Source organism: Triturus cristatus, chromosome 6 (assembly GCF_964204655.1).
Source record: "Triturus cristatus chromosome 6, aTriCri1.1, whole genome shotgun sequence".
Classification (NCBI taxonomy): Eukaryota; Metazoa; Chordata; class Amphibia; order Caudata; family Salamandridae; genus Triturus; species Triturus cristatus.
Genome location: NC_140589.1, coordinates 224034946 through 224057959, shown reverse-complemented (window position 1 = coordinate 224057959; position 23014 = coordinate 224034946). Strand labels below are relative to the sequence as shown.

General features: G+C 43.2%; 1 protein-coding gene across 1 annotated transcript in view; it reads right to left on the bottom strand.

Annotated features, from left to right (window-relative positions):
- CD2AP (CD2 associated protein) overlaps window positions 1-23014 on the bottom strand; it is a 597230-nt gene that overhangs the window by 311335 nt on the left and 262881 nt on the right. The window contains exons 6-7 of the mRNA XM_085610578.1: window positions 18922-18954; window positions 13231-13421 (exon numbers count right to left, since the gene is read on the bottom strand). Of these exons, the coding sequence (XP_085466704.1) occupies window positions 13231-13421; window positions 18922-18954 (224 nt within the window). The remainder of the gene's footprint in view (window positions 1-13230; window positions 13422-18921; window positions 18955-23014) is intronic.

Below are 23014 nucleotides of genomic sequence, written 5' to 3'. Positions count from 1 at the left end.
AACTATGCAGCTACATGAGAACTGTTAATTTGCAACCAAAAAGAGTTCTACCAATACTGCCTTAACAAATTCTACTACTTTGAACACACACATCTATCTGGATGCATTAAGAAACATGAATCATTTAGGCTGAGGCACAGTGACAGCAAGTACTCTTTAAAACAAAACAACAGAATAAGCAGCTTTTCAAGCAAATCATTCACCACAATACTTGCAATATTTTATCTCCATCACGGGTATACTAATTAAATTCATGAACAAATACCTCTGACCCTGTACTGAAAAATCTTTTCATAATACTTTTTTTTTAACCCGTTCTGTGCTCAAGACGGCCTGGAGCTCCAGGCCGTCATGGCACCCACCCACGTGGGACGCGCTGGCGCTCCCCCCGTGGAATACCCATCGTCGGGTTTGTACCGGGAAGGCAGGGGAAGCCCTTCCCCTGCCACCCCTCGCGTCAATGACATCAGCGCGCGAGGCGTGCTGACGTCATTGAAGGTTTCCCTTTGTTCCCAAACGTGCAGGAAGCCATTTGCTTCCAGCGCGTCAGGGAACAAACTGGTAAGTTTTGTCGCTGGGGAGGGGGAGATTTCTCCAAAAGAGGCATAGGGGGAAAGGAAAGGGCTTTCCTTTCCCCCGATGCCTCTTTTGTGCATTCCTGCTGCTCGATCGTGCAGCAGGAATGCCCACTAGCGCCAGGGATATATTTTTTTATTTAAACGGCAATACTGCATGCGGGGAGCGGCCCCTTAGGCAAGGATCGCTCCACTTATTGGGGGCATAATACTTACCTGTTCGCCCCTTGGTACATGTGATAAGCCTTCTTTAAAATACATTTCACTGCGAGGAAAAACGCATACCCAAGAAAGGTGCTTCGAAACATCAGGCCACTCATCCTCAACCTCCTCTCTCCGCCAGGCCGGAAGCTCCTCTAAAACCAAGATATGGATAACTCATAGGTGGGTAAGGGAAAACAAATGGGAAACTGAGTCCAATATCAGAATATTTAAATCCTTGGAGTGATTCTGCATGATCTGCAAGATTTTTAAGAAAAACGCTTTTCTCAATATGATCGCTTGTAAATAGTGCAGGGCCTGATAGCCCCATACTCACGAAACACAGCGATCCCCCTAAGCGCATGTGAATAAAAACATTGTTGTGTCTACAACCTTTGCAACGGGTTTTTACGTTTTTTACCACACAAATCAATCATGTCTAATTAAATGACCTGAGGAAAATTAAAGGTTGAGTTGGTCCAGCCAGAATTCGACTCATAACTTACAGGTCACACTTGGAAGATATTACAAGCAGACAGTGTTTTGGGAGTGCAGAGAAAGTCTGGCCATAATGAAACTGATTCAAACAATTCTGGACCTCTAAATTGAATTTGGGGGCACCAAATAACTGTGCACATATATTCCGAATCCTCACTCACATAATCAATACTGACAGAATTTCATCTGTAGAAAATGCATTAGAAAATGTGGCTATTTGACCAACATGGTAGAATTTTCTCATTCACAAATCTGGAGCTTGACATTTGTGGGTGTTTCTGGGTGCAAACATAAAAATGAAACTTGTGTCTGACCTTCTGAAAAATAACCTGTGTTCACAAATAGTACCAATCCTCATTTGTAGAATCAGACCTGGTAGAATGTTGTATGTGCAAAGATAGGGTGACTAGATTTTGAAAACCAAAAACAGACATTTAGCAAACAAAGAAAACAGACTACAATTTCGGGGGCATAATTAAGTAACTTTGGAGCGTGACCCCATGGGCAAATGTCACTCACCTTCGGGGGCTATGTTTTTAGCTGTCTGCCCCCAGGGGTGGGGGGGGTAGGTTTTTAATCTAGGGCCCACTAGGCCACCAGGGAATTGATTTTGGGAGAGTGACCCCTTGGGCAAGGGTCGCTCTCCTTTGGGGGCTGTGTCTCCCCTCCCTATGTCTGGCCCACTAGACCACCAGGGATTTGTTTGTGGGGAGTGGCCCCTTGGGCAGGGGTCACTCCCTTTATGGGGGTAATGGTTTTTATGCCCCCCCTGCTCCCTGCTCCCCCCCTCCCCCCCCGGGGGGGCAGATTTCGCCATTTTTTTTTAGTGAGATTTCGCCATATTTTTTACAGTGGCCCACTGGGCCACCATTTAATACTTTGTGGGGAGTGGCCCCTTGGGTAAGGGTCACTCCTCTTCGGGGGCTATGTTTTTGGCTGTCTGCCCCCATTGGGGGAGTGGGGGGAGGTGGGGGGGGGGGGGGGAAGGGGCAGATCTCACCTTTTTTTTTAAATCTAGGGCCCACTAGGCCACCAGGGATTTTTGAGGGGGGAGAGTGACCCCTTGGGCAAGGGTCGCTCCCCTTTATGGGAGGATGATTGTGGCATTTCTATCCTCTTTGGGTGGCAGATCAGCAGTATGTTTTTAGGCCCATCTGCCCCCAAGGGGGGCAGAAGCCACTAGACAACAGGGGTTTTTTAATTTTTGAATTGGGGAGTGGCCTCAAGGGCAAGGGTTGCTTCCCTTTTACAGGGGTGAATATTTTATTTATACTCTTAGGTCCACCTACCCCTTAAGCTTAGCTGGTGGATTGTGTGTGGACTGGTGCATTATTTGAATATGTGATTGTAATGGTTTATTTTCTCCTTTTTATTCTAGTGTAAAGCTTTTGATTCCTGTTTGCGGTTTTGGCAGTGGTTGTTTTGCAGTTTTGCGTAATTGCATTTATTTGATAAGAAAAACATTTTTGTTGTGTTTACTCCAAATGAGTATTATTGTCTTGCATGAATGAATTTTTTTGCAAGTGGTGTCATAATGGCAGCATATTTGTTAGTGTTCAGATAATGAAATAATTCTTTGCGATGTGTTTTGCATTGTCTTATGGGCACTTTTCTTTTTCTTTTTTAGTGGGATATTGTTGATCCTTACTGTGTCTGTGCAGAGTAGGTCGTGGTGGCTTCTGTCAAGTGAGTGGTATAGTGTTGGAGTATATAGGTCTTTGTGATAAAGCTACATTTTGTTTATTTATTTTTTTACAAAGGGTTTGTTGTTGACTTGTTTGACAAGTTACCTTTATTAGTAAGTATTATGGCTAGCTGTAGAATGACTGCTCAGCAGGTGGTTGGTATGCTTCTCGAATCTTCCTCTGTCCATGATTATGAGACTGACAGTGCATCTGAGGGAGAGTAGGGAGGGAAAGATTCAGGCAGTGAGTTCTCTCCACATGGAATCATCAGATGATGAAGGTACTCTCAGTGCGGATGAAGCTACTTTCTGTGTGGATGAAGCTACTCTCACAGTGCAGATGAAGTGCCTGGTTTAGAGGAGGACACTGCTGTGCAGATGGTACAAGAGGCATCTGGATTGCAGCCGGAGGCTGCTAGGCTTCCTACTGGAAGTGCTGAACTCTGGGTTGATCCAAACATGGTGCAGCCGGTGTTGGCTGCCTTTAGTGGTGATGCAGGGTGTAGAGTGGATTGTGAAAAATGTTTGCCTATACAGTTTTTTCAGTTCATGGACAATGTATTTTTGGGTGAGATTGTTGAGCAGACTAATTTGTATGCTGAACAGTTTTTGCAGGACAACAGTGACAAACTTAGGCCCCACTTTAGAGCTACCCGGTGGACTCGCACAAATCTGGAAGAGATAAAGAAGTTTTTGGGTTTGACTTTATTGATGGGTTTGATAAGGAAGCCATCCATGGCTTTATATTGCTCAACCAGTCACTTGATGGTAACGGCCATATTTCCTGCAGTTATGACTCATGATCAGTATTTACTTTTGCTTCGGATGCTGCATTTTGTTGATAAGGCTTTGGCGTTGCCATGAGATCACCCTGACTGTGACCGTCTTTTTAAGATTCGGCCTGTTCTTGATCACTTTGTAGATCGATTTTCAGAGATCTATACTCCAGGGAAAGAAATATCTATTGAGGAGTCTTTGGTCCTGTTCAAGGGCCGTTTGGTTTTTAGGTAGTACATTCCTAGCAAGAGGGCAAAAAAATGTTGGTTTTCTGACAAAAGTCTGTCATTCCCTAAAAGCTGGGAAAATGCTGATTTCAGCCCCACAAACCATTTTTGATACCATTTGCAGGGAAAAACCCAGACACAACCCAGACACTTTCATTTGCAGCACTTTTTCTCATTTTTCCCAAAAAACAAAAAAATTAGCTGAATTTTGGCCTAATTTCTGGGTCTCCTCCAGGGGAATCCACAAACCCTGGGTACCTTTGGATAACTGTGTAGCTATCGACAAATTCGTGCCACAGTTAATCTAGAGGCTCAAGTTTGGCAGACTATACTACATTTCCCAGCACATTTGAGTTTGCCCCAGTGCAGGCTCCGTAGCTTGAAGCTACTGCACTCCTATCACGTGACGAGTTCGCCAACTGGTCAGGCGATTCGACGGGCTGGTGGTGTTTAATAAGTCGCGTATTGTCTTTCGCCGCTACCGCTCGGTACGATCAGGAAAACCGTCCGGGATAGCGACCGATAGGTAAGCGGGTGTTTTACAATTGATTTAATCCTCTAGCAGCTGATATTTGCAGGTTCATGCATTTGACCCATGATCACGTTATGCCTTTCGTATCTTTACTATCTTTAACTTTGCCAGATGGCATGACATGATTGGATCAGCTGTGTCTATATTGTTTGGGAGCAGTATAATTCCGCCTTATGTTGTTTGGAGACGCTGAGTACCAGCCGCTCCACATTGTTCCCTACAGTGTTAGGGATGACGGCTTAGTCACTGACCACATCCCGCTCTGCTCGAGTAGCGCTGCACTATGTTCTATGCATTCTGAATTGACAACAGCACTAATTATCTTTACGTTGTACTTTTGCCTTAAAATATTCTCCCGTCAATAAGTCATGATGATGTTTAGCTTTTATTGTTTGTGTTGTGGCTAAAAAAGATGTTATGCCTTAAATATCTTTTATGCCACCAGAAGGAATGAGGCTTGTTATGCTGGCTTCTTCCTTTTTTTAGTTCTTCCCCTCTTCTGTGTTTATTCTTGTTTAGAGCGCTGTCTCACGCCCTGAGTCGTCACCAGGAGCCTTTGGAATACATGCCCGACTAGATGCGGGTATGAAAACCTGTGTGTGTTTTCTTTATGACAACAGGTCATTTTCTAAGTTGCTAGATACTATTGAGGGCCCTGTTTGCAATGCAAGTATATGACTCTGTTTTGTTCTCCTGTTTTTCTTTTCTTTTAACAGGGGTTTTCTGCGTATCCCTACAGTATTGCTCACTCTGTAAACAGCAGGTACATCTGTTGGTTGTATCGTTAAATTTGACTCTTTTGCACTTTGTATATGATTTTGATGCAGTAGTACTTGTTTGGTCCTGAAGAAAGCCGTGATCACAATGTTAAATAATTATCGGCTGAAACATGTTGACCATGCCCGTCATTAATGTGCTTATAGATTTCCTATGCACACGTACTCTGGTTTTATTTTTTGACACCTATAGATACCGAATACACATTTGTCTCTAGGTAGACAATTTTATTACACCGTTTATACACACTGCACATTTTTTACACTTAGTCATACCACACTTTAGGTAGCTTCTTCAAGTGTTAGGAGACCTTAATCTCTGTAGATCTATTTCAAAACATCCGCGAGCTCCTCCTCCTTTTGACACTAGCAAAGGAGTTGTAGGTCCTTAACTGCACTAGATGCGGTTAAGAGGAGGTCCCACATGATGAAGCATGCCACTTCGGTGGTTGATGGGACTTAATCCTCTTTATGAGGACTGTTTCTTCGTACTTGGTGAGTTGTTTTCATTGGTTCTCGACTGTGTTTTATAGACCCACGGATTCCATTGTTGATACAATTATAGTGATTAGGGGATTATTTTCATGCAGGTCTTTAAATTTCCCTTAGACCCCTTCATTGAAAAGTGTTTTTTGCTACCTTTAGAATCCCCATGATGTTGGAAGAAAAGGACGCAAATTTGGCATGGATACCTTATGTGGTCAAAAAGTTACAGGGGCCTTAGCACAAACTACCCCAAATAGCTCAAAAAAGGCTTAGCACGGGGGGGGGGGGAAGGCCTAGCAGCGAAGGGGTTAATACAAACCTGAAAGCACTATTTTCTGCTCTTTATATTTCACATTAGTACTTAAAATAACAATGAACTCGTTTTTTTTCCCCCAGGGAGAAATTGTGCACTACCATTTTAAGGAATACCACTGACCAGGTCACTCAAAGTGCAGGGTAGTAACAATCTGTTCATTTTAAAGCGTCTGCTAGACGGTGTATTGTGGTCAATATGTTCTATCCATTTGCAGGCTTTATCAGGGAGGGGATTATTTATGGTTTTTATGAAGCTATCTCTAAGAGAAAACTAGGATTACATGTAGGTAAAAAAAAAATCACTTTCATTACCAATTGCATTAAGCGGTAACTAAGGCTGAAAGAGTGGCTAGATTACCGGCAATCTTCATTACTCAAGTCCACATCATTCTCCTCAAAATCGATATTATTGATCTCCTTGATAGTAAATGTAGTTCAATGTCATTTAACTGCTTTCTAGACAACTGTAGCTCTGTGGCTTAGCAAAGTATATAGTTTGCAAATGTTGGTCTATTTGTCTACTCATGTAACATACTCATTTTCACGGAACGTGATGTATGTATGCTTATATTCTTAAATGCCAATAAAAAGAATTAAAAAAAAAAAAAATTAAAAAAAAGCAAGAAGATTTTATTATAAATGTGTCAGGACCTTTTGCTCACAGTTTGTTAGAGATTTACTCTCTACTTCCTGGACTACTTGAGAAGTCATTTGCAATGAGATGGGGAGAAATGGTTGTTGGTGATTTGGACACACTTTTACCAAGTAAAATGTTTGAAAAATGATCATACTACACTGTCTGCATACCACCAACACAGATCCCAATAAAATTAATGTAGTTTACCACCCTTCAGGGGCTAATCTGTCCTTTGCTTAAATGGTCAGAGTTCTGTCTAGTCATTCTCCAACAATATTTCTTAGAGGACTTTTCCTTTCACTGATGTAATTCCAATTATACAGCTTTATTATACTTTTCAACAACCTCATATTGAAGAATTGATTTAGATATATTAATTCCCAAAGAAGGAGGTCTCTAGTTTGAGACCCTCTTTCCCACGTCTGTAAACCATATGACTAGTTAAGTCATTTCCTAATACTTTTCTTAAAAGTTGTGTTTAATATTGCACAAAAAGAAGCTAAAGACAGTGTCTCTATAATACGGTCAAGACTCTCCATTAATTTGCAATCCTGCTCACAAGAGCAGGAGATCAACTGCTGGATGGGTCATTACAATGAGACCATTCCTTATATCATGAAAGACTGAGGCTCTACAAAAGGAAAATTATAGGAGACAAAGAAATGCATTAAGTGGTAATTCAAAGACATGAATTAAGATTAAAAAAATTCCAGGGATCCTGAACATTTATGGCACCAAAACCTCTTTTGCTTTTTTGGGGGAATTTTTTCTGAGTCCCCCTATAGGACCTTGACGTCGGATTCCTTGTGCAACGACTCCGCTGGTGCTCCATGTTCCTCGTCATCGCTCGAGAATTCCAGGTCTCTGAGAGGTTTTCTTCGCTGTCTGCGACACAGTGGCGTAGTGGGCCTGCCTTTGACTTCAGCACATCCTTAGCGTTTTCGGTAGGAACGCTGCTCAGGCCTCACAGTACTTGTGGTCTTCGGGCAGGCAGAGGTTGTTGTGTGGGGGTCGCGTTGTGCGTACTTGTGGTGGAACGTGGGACAGAACTTGAAGGGGGTACACTCCATCGCGCCGACCTCGCCATTTGTGGACCGGCGTGGTTCTCTGGTTCTGCCTCCCTCACGATGTTGATGATCATTGATAACTTATTGGTGATGTTAAGGATCGATGTCGGGAAAACAAAAAATTATTCGGAGCTTCCCGTCTTGCTTCCAGACCCAACGGCAGAAAAAAGAATCTGAAGATGGCCACCATGCACGTCGACCTCCAGGATACCGTCGGACGTCACACAGGTGACGTACCTGGCACCAAATTGTGGTTGACAGCGACCAACAAAAAATGAGACGAGTCCGGACCCAACCACAAGATGGCGGAATGTGAATCCAGAAAAGGATTCACACTGCAAAACTGGCTTGTTATTAAATAATCGAGATCTTGAACAACCTACCCACCCCACAAAATAATGATGTAATCTGAAGAGTACTGTGCATACATTGTGGTAATCACCTAGTGCATTCGCTCCTCAGCTGGCCTTTTATAATCGTCCCTGAAAGCATATATACTTTCATCACAGTACCATCTGTTGGAGTCAGGTTTAAGCTATATGCAACACTTAATAAATAACATGACTACAGAACAAGTATTCATTCAATGTATTTCAGTTCCTCAGTGTTCCAAATCAGATTGCAATTTCAACAGAGCTCTTAGAAATTCGTTTTTTTTTGGTGGCAGTCCACCTCCGAGTACAGGGCCACAATAGTACAGTGGATGTTTAATTCTTAAAATGCAGATATAGAACCCCCTTCTTCATCCTTGTCACTTTGGGAAAGATCTTCTGCACTGTGAATAGCATGGCTTTTCTACACAATCTTGTAAAAAGTTATTTTTCCGATTTCTCCAGTACATTAACTTAGGGAAACCTCAAAATAATAATGGGCCTAAGGTTGTCTTGGAGGCAGCATATGCACTTGTGAATTTTAGTATTTGTGGTACTGTTGTTTCAAGACAGACATCCCATAAATGATGTTGTGTTGTGAAAGGGTGCACCCTCGGACTGTTGTCTTCTAGCGTTGCTTCAATTCTCTTGTTTCTTCATTCTGAGAAGAGGTCAGATTTCTTGGTTAGTTCAGCAACATTTCTCAATGTGGATCATTAGTGATATGAGGCTAGCAAGCTAAGCGCAACATCTGTTTTTTAAATTTCGGTTGTTTTGTTCTTACTCGTATCCACTAGTTCTCATTTCTTCGTGTTTGCAGTTATTGTATGTTTCAGTGTGATCATTTTTCTGGAATAGAAGGCTCAAATTCCTCGTTTTTTGCATCTTCTTGTAACATCTGACTTAGTATATCCTGTTAGAGCTTTTGCATAACATTCAGTTTATACCATACTATCTTCCGGCACCAGTTTGTAGGTGATGACACAGGATCTGCCGCTGAAATCTGGCTGATTTTACTCAAAGCTCGGAGGTTTAGCTCTGCTGCTGCATAGACTTGAAACTCACAGCACGCACTGGAGGACACTCCCAATCTCCCTCTTGGGTAGAGAGGTACTGTTTAAAATGATTAATTTGCCTAAACTCAGCTATGTCCTATAGAACAGCCTCTATCGAGTACCAGAGACCTTCTTTCATAATATTACCTGTTGTGTGCAGACATGGTTGTGGCTGGATGGACCGCTGTGAGTGCTGCTCCTTATCCTTCAAAGGTCTACGTAAGATGGCAGGATAGCCTTACCAGATGTTCGCAAATATTACAAAGCTGTTCAGGTCAGCTTTATGAATAAGTGGGCATTTGCAGCACTGGAAGATCCGGCCTATCGACATGACAGACTCCCCAGGGATGAAGGGATATCTTCATGTCCTCTATGGTGGTAAAACAGACCCCGACGCCCGAGCAACCGAGACTGTGTGTAGGATATGGATCACCCTTTTGAAGGACAAGGACTGGGGGATGAGACTAACCCCCAAAATCCCATTATGGGTGGGCAGGAAACTTGGGGCGGGACCAAACCAGCAAGGCTTTGGAGGATGGGACCTAATCAGCCTCTCCATGCCCCGAAATGTATGGGTGCGAACAAAATGGTGCCAGTCTTAGAAATAAGATATGTCACCCTCCCAAAATCTTAAATACTACCAATTCAGAAATGCCCTGAGGGGAAGGATTGCATCGGATGAGGACATGGCAGAGAAGTCAACACTAGAGACGGCTCTTAGACGAGCATCTGATGATTAAAGCAATCTCATTAACCTACAAGACTCATGAATAACAGACTGGGAACTAATTCATTTGTGAGTGAAATGGCAGTTGGATGTGGGCAAGTGGCAGGAGGCACAACAGTTTCCGAGGGTGGTGGCCATACAGGCGCAATTCCATTTATTTCAACTAAAACTCCTTCACAGAATAGGTTACACTAGGGCACTAATGCACAAGATTATGGCGGTGATGGACAGATGCCAGCATGCCTGTGGTCAGAGAGTGTTGGAATTCTTGACAATGCAAAGGATCTGCCTCGACTTGGGGTTCCTATGGTGAGAGACTTAATTTTTGATACTTGCACATTTTTCTTTTTGTGTGGTGTTTGATTATATGTTTTAAAAATCAATCCATTTATTAGTAAAAAAATGAAATAATGAATAAAGCCTGCAAATTATCACAAATAAGACGCAGCCTTGTAGTGGGTACCATCGGACATTGTTTACCTTTGCATGGTTTCTGATGTGAGGGTTAATGATGTTTCTCTGTGTTTTTTAATGCATCCCTAATGGAGGCTTATTGATGTTATCTACATTCAAAGCTTTCACTTAGTCTTCTTTACAGACCTTTGTTTCAAGACCACTGCCACCTTTCCCTTTTTTTTTTACTCTGTTGTCAGCAGCAAAAATACTTGGTTATCTTTCTCAGTAATTATGCGGTCTTCTTTTTATGCACATTGTTTAAATCGCTGGTTAATTTTGCTAATTTAGAATATCATCTAAGAAAATAGTCTGCCTTCACTCTCTACTACTCACAAAAAACAGACAAAGTAAATGAGCTTGTTCAGTAAGAGTGAGTGCTGCTTGCCTCAGGGTCGCCCTTGGGTTGTGGATGGCTTCAGGAACCCGCCTCGGAGATCACAGCAATATCCTCTCACTCCATGCTCTAAACCACATCACAGCTAAGTCCAACAGTGGAAACTGGTTGCACGTTTTTGGAAAGCACGCCACTGGCGCCAGGCGGATGGTATGTAGACTGAGGAATGACAACTACACAGAACTGTCTGGCACAACTACAAAGCCTTTGTGGATGTATGCAGTCTCATAGGTGAAAGGGTGATAGGCGTTTACAGTGAGGAGCTGCACGGTTACAGGTGCTGTATGATTGAGGTAATCTTCCTTCCTGTTGCATAATAATAATCCGGTTTGCTGTAGCATGATTTAGGAAAATATAGCAAACTGGAGAATAAAACTGGAGATCAAAAGAAAAACCTGTAATCTAAACTGAAGGTCTATTACAAAGGGGGGGGGGAGGAGGGGGGGGGGGTCTACCACTCCACCCCACTGTTGTAACTGTAGACAGTTGTGAAAAAAGACCAGCATCCAGAAGGTTTCTTCCATGATGAATTTATTTGGGGTTTTAAGGTCCAAGATGATCCGTACTCCTCCCTTGGGGGTTCTGTTCTTTATTAGGAAATAGAAGGAATAGATGCATTTGTTCTTTTGATTGTAAAGATCGTTTTTAACACTTGTGTGATCAGTGTCTGAAACTCTTTGACCAGCCAAGCGATCAGGTATTATCATTATAGGTAATACCCTTGGAAAAGAATACATGAACCAAACAGTGAACGATTGAACAAGTTAAATGAGATGAGACCTGGAAGAATGAGGACTCCACTAAGTTGGACATGACCAGATGCTTGTATGGCAGTACAGAGGTTCCTTGTGAGTAGGGCTCAGCAATTCAAACAGTGCAAGAAATGAGGACCTGGGACATTGAGACTAAAACTTTCAGTGTAAATTTTCAAACTGTGGTGCCGGCTTACATCGATGTTAAGCATGCAGTGCCTGCACCCACATAAGGTAAAGTAATAATAAAAAGAATAATCAATCTTTATTTCGTTAATAAAATATAACCATAAAACATATCCAAGATGTCTAAAAAAACAGTACCTTATACGAAATGCTACTTGACAAGTAATACAAAGCTCTTATGTCAGTGCTTTCTGGCAGCATCAAATTACAGCAAAATGCCTGAAAATATGTTTCAGTGCATGGGTAGTGCTCAGCATTTAAAACTTCTTGGCTGAAAATCCTGGCATTGTTTCTGTATCCATGTTGAAGGAGGGGTGCAGCTTTATGCTTTCTTCATTCACGCATTCCACATATGCAGTGTCCGAAAAAGGCAAGTTACTAAGTTGCGTTCAGGCCATCACCTCCACCCTACCATGGATGGAGTTTTTTTATTTGTAAAAAGGTGTTTTCGCATCACGCCTCTCCAAACATAACACAAACAATAGCTACTACTACACATGTATATCTAGAAGAGGTTTTTGCTACCAATGAACACATTTTTATTGAATTTGGTAACAGCAAGTAAGACCTGTCACAATACTGACAAAGTGATCACTTCAACTTCAGGTTTTTCTTTAATTCGATCTTTGATATTCTGACTTGTGCCCTACGAAACTTTTAATTGATTTGTAACATACAGTACTGTATGTTGTATGTACGAACCTCTACATTAGAGAAGCAAGATTATCTTCATACCGAATGGAAGATGATGATTTCTGGTTAGGTAGATGTACTGAGTGCTAAATACTTATTGAGCCAGTCCAATCAAAGATTAAGTAAGGGAGTGTTTAAAGCAAAGAAGGTTAATGTGACAAAAACCCCACTTTCTCCTCAGCAGTAAGGGCAACTAAGCTAGATGCTTACTGCTAAATGATTTTGAAATAAGCATGTATGCATACAAGCTTGTGATAAGCATGGACCACATCCTTTGAGAAAATGAAGAATGAAAGCCAACAGTGCTGCAGAATGTTTACAGGGAACTTGACAGCCAAAGTAAACCAAATTAATATGAAGGAGATATGTCTACATCCTTTCTCAGGCGCTCACTAAGTTGGACACCACTGAGAAACATTCCAGACCATATGCTACCAAATCAATCTTCTGCCAGCAAATCAAAAGCAGCGCTGGCACCATGCTGTTACTTTACAAAACAGCATCCATAAAACACTTATGATACTGCACTTATAGTGGGGATCTTAAGGTCACCTTGGGTAATGCAGAGGTTAGTGGTCTTTTGTCTCCATCCCTGGAAGCTGCTCAACCTTAAAATAAGCAATCCAGCCAAGATTGCATAGCCAATGCATATAACGGAAAATACACAGACTAGTGTACACCTAGCAGAAGGCGAAGGACAGGAAGTGAGGCTGCCTACACCAGACTAATTTTGGAAAGTGGACAGAAGCAGTTTATAGACATACATAATTATCCTTTATTGTCGGGTTTTTAGATTCCAATCATTACTATATCCTGCATACCTTTTCATGTTTTTTGTCTTCGACATCAGAACTGGAAATCCTAGTTTTGAGTTTCACACCGCCTTCTTTAAAAATATCTCCCAAGCCCACTCCCCGAATCTTCTTTGGCGGTGTCTGAGCTACAGATTCAAATCCATTTCCCGGTGATAGCACTGGAGAGACAGGAGAGTTCAGACCTAAAATGTTTGCGTCTACAAAAACAAGTAAAAGAAAATATTTTTTGGTAAAACCCAGTTGTATTAATGTTAGAACACAAATTAGAACTACAAACATCTCCACATCCAGTAACTTTTTTTTTAATGAAAACATGATAAAATTATGGTTTTCAACTAAAAGAAATATTGGAGCAGAATAATACTGGACACATTTGCATTACCAAAACACAATCACCTTACAAGAAAACACTTGCAAGAAAGAAAATGATCTCTTACAACATGTTTTCTGGGGCACGTACCACCCTCCCAGCTTTAAGTGTAAAACAGGCCACCCTATGTTTGACAAACATGGGGCAGCATACACATGATTAACAGAGGGCACAGTAATAGCAGGCATCAGTTGTTTAAGATACATTATTCATTGGCCGTAGGTGCAGGAAGTCTGTGTAGTCTATATTGATTCTACCATATGACACAGAGACACGAGCTTCAGCACTTAAAAAACACATACCTGATCCAGACTCCTCACTATGTTCACTAAAGTGTAGTATCCGCAAACAAAACAGTCTGTCAGCCATCAATATATCCCTTTACAGGCTCAAATTCTTGTATGACTGATTCAAATTCTTAGACTACAAGTATGTGAATAATAATAATGTTAATTTGCATATATTGATTCATTTTAGCATTAAGAACCACTGCAGGTGCATCAAAGCCCTCAATATGAAAAGTTATGAACACGAAAATGCAGTAACAGGACCAGCTTTTCGTTTGGGTAAGCTAGGTCCGGGGCGCTAATCAAAGGTGCGAAAAACTGCCTGCATAAAGCTCCGGCAAACAGCAACACCCCTATCATGGCTCCGGTGATTCTGTTTGAAGTCCTTTTAATTGTTTTTAACATGCTGCATCCCCTGTTGTCTAGCACCCTATCAGCCCCCAACCTTGCCCTCCCATCTACCTCTCACCCCCTGTCACCACACAAACACCCCCTCCCCACCCAACCAACAAACATCTTACAAACAGCCTGAGAGAGCTAAGTTGTGGGTGATTAAGGCGCGCTGGGTGAGGTGCAGGATGTGTGTTCAGAGGCAAATCGCTGCCTCGATGTAGCCAGCCAAGTATTGACTGGCAACAACAACAAAATAGTTTTATTCACCAGCAGTAGCAAGTTCAGTACATTTCTTTCTGTACAGGGTGCTAATGGGGCAAAGGCCTGCTTTGAGTAACAACATACCCAACTCATCATATGCTCCATAAAACAAATATAAGCGACAAATTGTTTAACCGCTTAAAAACTCCACCCTAGCTCTACAATATGGAGTCTGTGAAGTTCACACCCTTGCATTAAGGGCACGGAGTCACCCTGGTAGTCACATCAGAGGAATCCCCTTTTTTTTTTACTCTCACTGCGGGCTGTAATGGGAGTGCTGCCCTTGCAGCCCAAAATGTATTTATTCCAATCTCAAGAATACGCAGCACATCATGCATACTGATCATACAGAAACTAAAAGCAGCCAGGGTCTAAATACTCTGGTTGCTTTTGGCGTGATTGGTGCTCAGGCACATATCAGCCCCAAGCACAAATCTGCACAGGACAGATATCATAGGAAATAAAGGGGGTTTGGGGAGATTGGATGGGAGACTCCCCTTTCCAGCGGTACAGCTCCCTAGTGGATTTCTGATTGGGGACTGCCATAGGAGAGCGGTCCTTAGGCAGGGATGCTCCCTCTAGCCACAAGGATGGCTATAATGGCCAACTGCCCCCAATCACCAATGGGCCAAACAGTCTTTCTGCTCCACCAGGGAAGGGTGACTGAAGGGGTTTACACTTAATCATGCTATACCAGGGGTTGTATCAAAGAAAGTGCCATGGGTATGCAAAAGGTGCTTGCTCCTTGCACCCCCCACCCCCCCGGGACCTAAGGGGCTGCATGTGCTTGGCAGAAAGACCTTCTAGCGGCCTGGGTAGGACCCATTGACATTACGTCCCGATGCCCCACTCTATTCCTTGATCAGACACCAATCTCTGGAGGATGACTGCAACATTTTTGGATGGGGTCCGCCGGCATCCAGGGATCCCTACAAATCCCGAACATTTCTGAAACAGAGACCTAGGAGAGACCAGGTTGGTGTAGCTTGCCTGGATGCAAGCACATTTTCTTACTCTGAATACCCTATCAAATTAGTTTTCCCATATTTATATGAGAGACATCTTAGAAGCTTCCAGCCAATGGCCAAAGTCTCGCCACACTACGTTCCCACACTTCTACTGATAATAACGCTACACCACCATGTAGGGGTAGACCTAACCATGTCATAGACCAAAACAGTAACCATGTAACCACATTGACTTCACATGGTGCAAGTTTTGATTAATTCCCATCACAATAAATAGTCCTATCACACAAGTGGGGTACATTTTTAATTAGGAGAAGTTATACTAATTTTAACATTTCCAGGGTATTCTAGGTATAGAAAAAAAAAAATTAAAAAGCAAGTGCAGGATCCACGTAAGCCAAACCACACAGGGTGTTTAGCTTTTAGAAATATGTGGGGTAGGGTGATTTCCCTAGGTGCTGGGTGACCCTTGGCACAAATACGCCAGCTGCCCATATGGAGAAATGTGTGTCACCACATTGCATTTTTGGGGTTTTCCTGCAGTGGATAATGGACCCACCCACAAAAGTAGGAGAACCTTTTTATTGAGACGTGCAGAACATGTAATAGCAAAACAATTATTGCTTATTGAATTTCTCCTCATTTCATTTTTGGCTTCCAAATGTACATCAGTGATAAAGAAGGAAAATGTTTTTAAACACCCTCAATCACATGATATCATGGGTAACTCCAAATTCAGAGTTGCACAAAAAACATTATTTCTAAACACACTATCTTGGGCACACACAAAAAAATGCATAGCTTTTCTTCATAACCATTGTCGTTTATTGCATTTTAATTATTTTAAACTGATGGATGGTCAGTACACAATGAAAAATCATTACAAGCTGCAGCTCGGTCTATCTTTCAGGGTATCACGTATGTTTGGACAAACAACAAACTCTGTATCCCTGCAGCCTGAACGAATCGGACAGATGCTATGATATGTTACTTTTTATTACAATGGCCACGGAGGGGGAAATAATATTACAGATGGAAACATTGTAGCCTATTTAGATTTTTTCCTATTTACTTTAATTTTTTTACTTCAGCTATTAGTTTCTTTGGAAAGACCATTAGCCACTCGATTAATTCAAAATGTTGTCTACTTCTCACAAATTTAGAGCATTCCAGATCCACCAATGGGTTTCAAAACTCTTCCCTCAAACTCCATGTAGACAAACTGCGAAAATAGGGAATATTGACAACCACTTAGAAAATTGTAAAACTGATCTCCTCCCTAGGGGTAAGCTTTGCCAGATCTGTATGGAGATGGGGCTGCCCAAAGAAATGCTGTCACTACTTATAAATCTACACACAGAGAACTTTGCCAGGGTAAGATGGGGCGGACAAGTTACTGATCCTGTCAATATGAAGCGTGAGGTCCGCCAGGGCTGTGTTTTGGCTCCAACACTACTCTCGTTCTATATCAATCAAGTGGTCAAATTTCTATAAGCAACTCCAGCGGACGTGCCCATCTAGGGAAACAGAAATTTGCAACTTTGCTTTTTGTGGACGATACACTTCTCGTCTACAAAACACCTATGGGGCTGCAAATCCTAAATCGATTCAAGACCTTCTGTGATGAGGGGTCTTGAAATGAACACTTCCAAGACGAAACTGATGACATTGAACCCTCATAAAACCTTGAAGGGTGTTTAATCTTAAATAACATCTGCCCCCCTAGAGAGAGTGAGCAGTGTGGATTGCCTGCACATTAGACCCTGGAGGCGTGGCTTGGAAACATTTCAATAAGACACACCTTTTTTAGTTTTAACAGATAACCAGGGCAATAAAGAAGGAACACTTGCTTTTATACAAAACCAGTAGCACAAGCCCTGGAACTATATAAAAGTAAAGCTGTAAGTAGTGCCCTGTACTGGGCAGAGCTCGGGGCTTTGAAAAATTAAGAGACTTAACAGGGACCGAGAACAAGTTCCTTAGGAATTTAGTGTCCCTCCCATTGAGCACAACCCTTTGTTCACTCAAACTGGACACGGGCATAAAATCAATCAAGTTTGCTTATTAGATACACAGAATAAAATAGAATGGATCAAAAATATTAGAATCCTCAACGGTAGTATTGGCTTAAGGGAGCATAACATCAACAGCCCAGCACCATGTTCTAAGAAACAAATTAAAGTACTATATTGGACTGGTTAGTGCAGTTGGAATCAATGGCTAGTAATCGGGACAGACTAACCAAGGAATTCACAGATTTTAAACCAAGCTGCTCACTGGAAGGCTATCCTGACCTCATCAAGGTGCAGGCCGATAGAAAATTATATATGCAATTTAGGCACGGTTCCTTGTCGGTAAATTTATTTACAAACTCTTGGTCATGTAATGCTGCCCAGACCAACGGCTGCCCCTGCTGCCCTGCCCTGATTGAATCAATTGGCCATGTGTTCTTCGCTTGCACTGCATACTCTAGACCCAGGGCAAAGTGGCTAATGCCCATCTGTAATCAGCTTGGAACTCGTGATTCCATATGCATACTAAAAACAGATACTAAACCATCATTAGGGTGAGCGGCTGCAAAGTTCCTGGGTCATATGTGGGGCCTAAGAAGGAAGGTCAGGCCAAAAGATCAAACTGGATATTACCCTAATACGCTCCTACTTTGATGACAGAGTTACAGAGCTTAAATATGAGGGTATATTACTATCGGGTGAACTATTGGTCATTGATTTTATGTCTTTTTATGTAGCAGAAGCAGAACTACAATAGACCCCTTGCACCTGAATGGACAGCAATCAGACAGGATAAATTGGATCCATTTGAGCACAGATACTCAGAGAAAAATCTTTCTTCTTCCGACTCCTTCTCTTAAGGAGGTCTTATGTTTGCTTCTGCATTCTATCAATCTCCTTTGGAAGAACTGTGGGTCCATAACCTTTCTAGAAAGCAATTATATTTCACATTAATTAATTCTGCATTTTTGTAAATGTTTGCATTTGCAGTGACATTATTTAGATAAGAAAAGTTATTGGGGAACACAGTTCCAACCTTTGTGCTGTATAATGGATATTGATAACTTCATACCAAAGACTATTGCTGCACATGATTGTAATTAATCAAATATTGTGTTGCTAGTGTTATTTCATTAAGTTTTGCAGTATATCCACTGTAGTCCATTCATGCAAGTATTTTGCATTTAGTCTGCACTTGATTTTTATATTAAATATTGTGTCAACTACTTTGCATTCCACAATGAACACTTATTAGTATTGTTTAAAAAAAAATGAATGTTTAATTTTCATTAGGATTCACAGTTGCTCCACCACTAGGTATAATTTCACAACTTGTACAAACATTATTGAATAAGGCAGGTATAGGAGAGGGAAGACACTTTAGAGTAAATTTGTGGGGGTCTCACCTGGAGTAGTGCTACTGGTTCTTGTTGCCAGATCTACAAGAAAAAAATAACAATTACTAATACAGTGGAGACGAATAAGGTGAAATAAAATAATATTAATTTACATAGTAAAAAAGGGTGGTGAAGAGTGGTCTATGGTCGACATTTTTTAATATAGCTAAGTGTAAATAATACTATACATAAGTAAGCTGTAGTTACAGGAGACATAATGAGCTGTGAACTGTCAGATGAGAAGCCTCAGCATAAAACTAACCCAATTTAGACAGTGGCATATGCACTGAACTATAGTTTAGCAGGAGTAAGTGGTAAAATGTATTACAGAATGAAAATGAACCAGGAAAAATAAGAGTTATACTACTGGTATTAGTAAGAGAAAACATACAGAGCTGAAGTAAAGTCTATTGAGATAAAGCATAGACAGAACTAGATATTAAATGAAATGTTTGGAAAATGCATTCCTCACCCAAAGAGTACCTAAAAAGTACTTCACACAAAGCATAATTCCAATAAACAAAATACTAAAAATGAAAAACAAGAAGAAAATAAAAACTTACAGCAAACAGACAAAAAGAAAAAGTTACTTACCTTCGATAATGTTTTATCTGGGGAAGAGACTATCCAGTTGCAGATTCCTTACTTTCGAAAATTCCCAGATGTCAGATGAATCTGGAAATATTTGAGCAATCTACCATGCACGCCGGAAGGTGGCGGCGTTTAGCTACGCTTGGCAATGTTGGCATTGTCCGCATCAGAAGTGACGTGCACAGTGCCTATATAGGCGACACACCACTGCGCTGACCTTAGTTATTGACTTTGATTTCCGCACCATAAGGACAGAGCCAAGCTGAGGAGGAATGACTAGTGTGCCTGTGCGGTTCTAAAAGGATCTCTAAATGTGATAAGACAGTTATCATAAGGTCTGTAAGGAATCTGCTGCTGTTGTCTCTACCAGATAAAGCATTACCGAAGGTAAGTAACTTGTTCATCTGATAGAGACTTCTAGCCGCAGATTCTTTACATCAGTACAGATGCCAAAGCAATCACTCCCCAGTGGTGGGTCTGTGGACCGTTTTAAACTAAGAAGTCCCGTGCATTCTCCAAGGCTGTCGAAGAAAAAAGGTTCGCTGGTCCTCTTTCTTCGCGCTCCTGATGAAATCTGTTCTATTCCTGATGTCTTCTCTTGATTCTATCGATGAAACTCGCTTTTCTTCCTTCTTCCTCCGAGTGAATTTCTGGAGCTTCCCGATGACGATCCAGACCCAACGGCGGAAAAAAGAATCTGAAGATGGCGCCCCAAAGGTGGGACTTCCGCAGGAAGCACGACGACGTCACGGGAGGTGCACCAAATGGTGGACGTCGACGCCCACCTGGGCTACAAAAAAAAAAAAAAAAAAACAAAGAAAAGACTACGAATCCGGACCCAACCACAAGATCGCGGAATAATGCACAGCATAGTGAATCCAGAAAGATTCACGCTGCAAAATCCCACCTTCCCAGTCCAGACAGTCGAGGCAGTAGTGTTTAGCAAACGTGTGCAACAATACCTTGTGGCTGCCTAACCGATGTCGACGACTGCGACACCACTAGCAAGTGCAGTGGGTGCAGCTCTGGTGGAGTGAGCGCCTAAGCCCTCAGGAGACTGTTTCTTATTGCGTCCCTGTAAATCCAACAGAGCTGATAGTTTACCCAGAATTCTTTGGTATGATCAATATAAAACGGTAACGCTCTTTTTGGATCAAGGCGGCAAGGTCTCTTCTTCTTTGGAAGGATTTGGGAGGGAGGGTAGGCAGGGTGATGCTTTGCCCGACGTGAAAAGGTGTGACCATCTGTTGTTCTTCAGAACTCTGGACAGGAATAAAATCTGCGGAAAGGCGTATAGGAGTCGTAACTTCCACTCAATCAGAAATGCATCTCTGAGCGAAAGCTGCTTTGAAAACTCCAGCACGCACAAGTGCTGACTTCGCACATTCTAGGCAGCTGCGAACAAATCTAACCAAGGTTCTCCCCAGTCTTGGAAGAGGTCTCATACCACCTCCAGATGAAGATGCCATTTTTGATATGGTAGGCATCGACGGCTGAGTTTGTCTGCTCTGGCATTAAGAGAGGTCGCTAGATGTTGAACCACCAAGAAAATGTCCTGACGTTTCCGCCATGTCCAGAGACTTAGAGCCTCTTGACATGGGGTCCAGGACCCCACCCAGCTCGTTGCAATACCACATGCTTGTGATGTAGTCAGTGAACACCTGAACTAGCCTTCCCTTGATGGAAAGAACAAAGTCTTTCAATGTCGGATGGATCGCTCTCGGTTCCAACAGAATGATGTGTACAATCGCCATCTCTCCCAGGTGGCCACCCAGATGTGACACATCTGTCACTGCTCTGAGAGGAGAGGAAGAGAGAGAGAGACAGACCGAGACAGAGACCGAGACAGACACCGAGACCGAGACAGAGAGAGAGAGACAGACCGAGACAGAGACCGAGACAGACACCGAGACCGAGACAGAGACCGAGAGAGAGAGACAGACCGAGACAGAGACCGAGACAGACACCAAGACCGAGACAGAGACAGAGACCGAGAGAGAGAGACAGACCGAGACAGAGACCGAGACAGACACCGAGACCGAGACAGAGACCGAGAGAGAGAGACAGACCGAGACAGACACCGAGACAGACACCGAGACCGAGACAGAGACCGAGAGAGAGAGACAGACACCGAGACAGACACCGAGACCGAGACAGAGACCGAGAGAGAGAGACAGACCGAGACAGACACCGAGACAGACACCGAGACCGAGACAGAGACCGAGAGAGAGAGACAGACACCGAGACAGACACCGAGACCGAGACAGAGACCGAGAGAGAGAGACAGACCGAGACAGACACCGAGACAGAGACAGAGACCGAGACAGAGACCGAGAGAGAGAGACAGAGACCGAGACAGAGACCGAGAGAGAGAGACAGAGACCGAGACAGAGACCGAGAGAGAGAGACAGAGACCGAGACAGAGACCGAGACAGAGACCGAGACAGAGACCGAGACAGAGACCGAGAGAGAGAGACAGAGACCGAGACAGAGACCGAGACAGAGACCGAGACAGAGACCGAGACAGAGACCGAGACAGAGACCGAGACAGAGACCGAGACAGAGACCGAGACAGAGACCGAGACAGAGACCGAGAGAGACAGAGACCGAGACAGAGACCGAGAGAGACAGAGACCGAGACAGAGACCGAGACAGAGACAGAGACCGAGACAGAGACCGAGACCGAGACAGAGACCGAGACCGAGACAGAGACAGAGACCGAGAGAGACAGACCGAGACAGACACCGAGACAGACACCGAGACCGAGACAGAGACCGAGAGAGACAGACCGAGACAGACACCGAGACAGACACCGAGACAGACACCGAGACAGACACCGAGACAGACACCGAGACAGACACCGAGACAGACACCGAGACAGACACCGAGACAGACACCGAGACAGACACCGAGACAGACACCGAGACAGACACCGAGACAGACACCGAGACAGACACCGAGACAGACACCGAGACAGACACCGAGACAGACACCGAGACAGACACCGAGACAGACACCGAGACAGACACCGAGACCGAGACAGACACCGAGACAGACACCGAGACCGAGACAGACACCGAGAGAGACACCGAGACCGAGAGAGAGAGACAGACCGAGACAGACACCGAGACAGACACCGAGACAGACACCGAGACAGACACCGAGACAGACACCGAGACAGACACCGAGACAGACACCGAGACAGACACCGAGACAGACACCGAGACAGACACCGAGACCGAGACAGAGACCGAGAGAGAGAGACAGACCGAGACAGACACCGAGACAGAGACAGAGACCGAGACAGAGACCGAGAGAGAGAGACAGACCGAGACAGACACCGAGACAGACACCGAGACAGACACCGAGACAGAGACCGAGACAGAGACCGAGACCGACACCGAGACAGACACCGAGACAGAGACCGAGACAGAGACAGAGACAGAGACCGAGAGAGAGAGACAGACCGAGACAGACACCGAGACAGAGACAGAGACAGAGACCGAGAGAG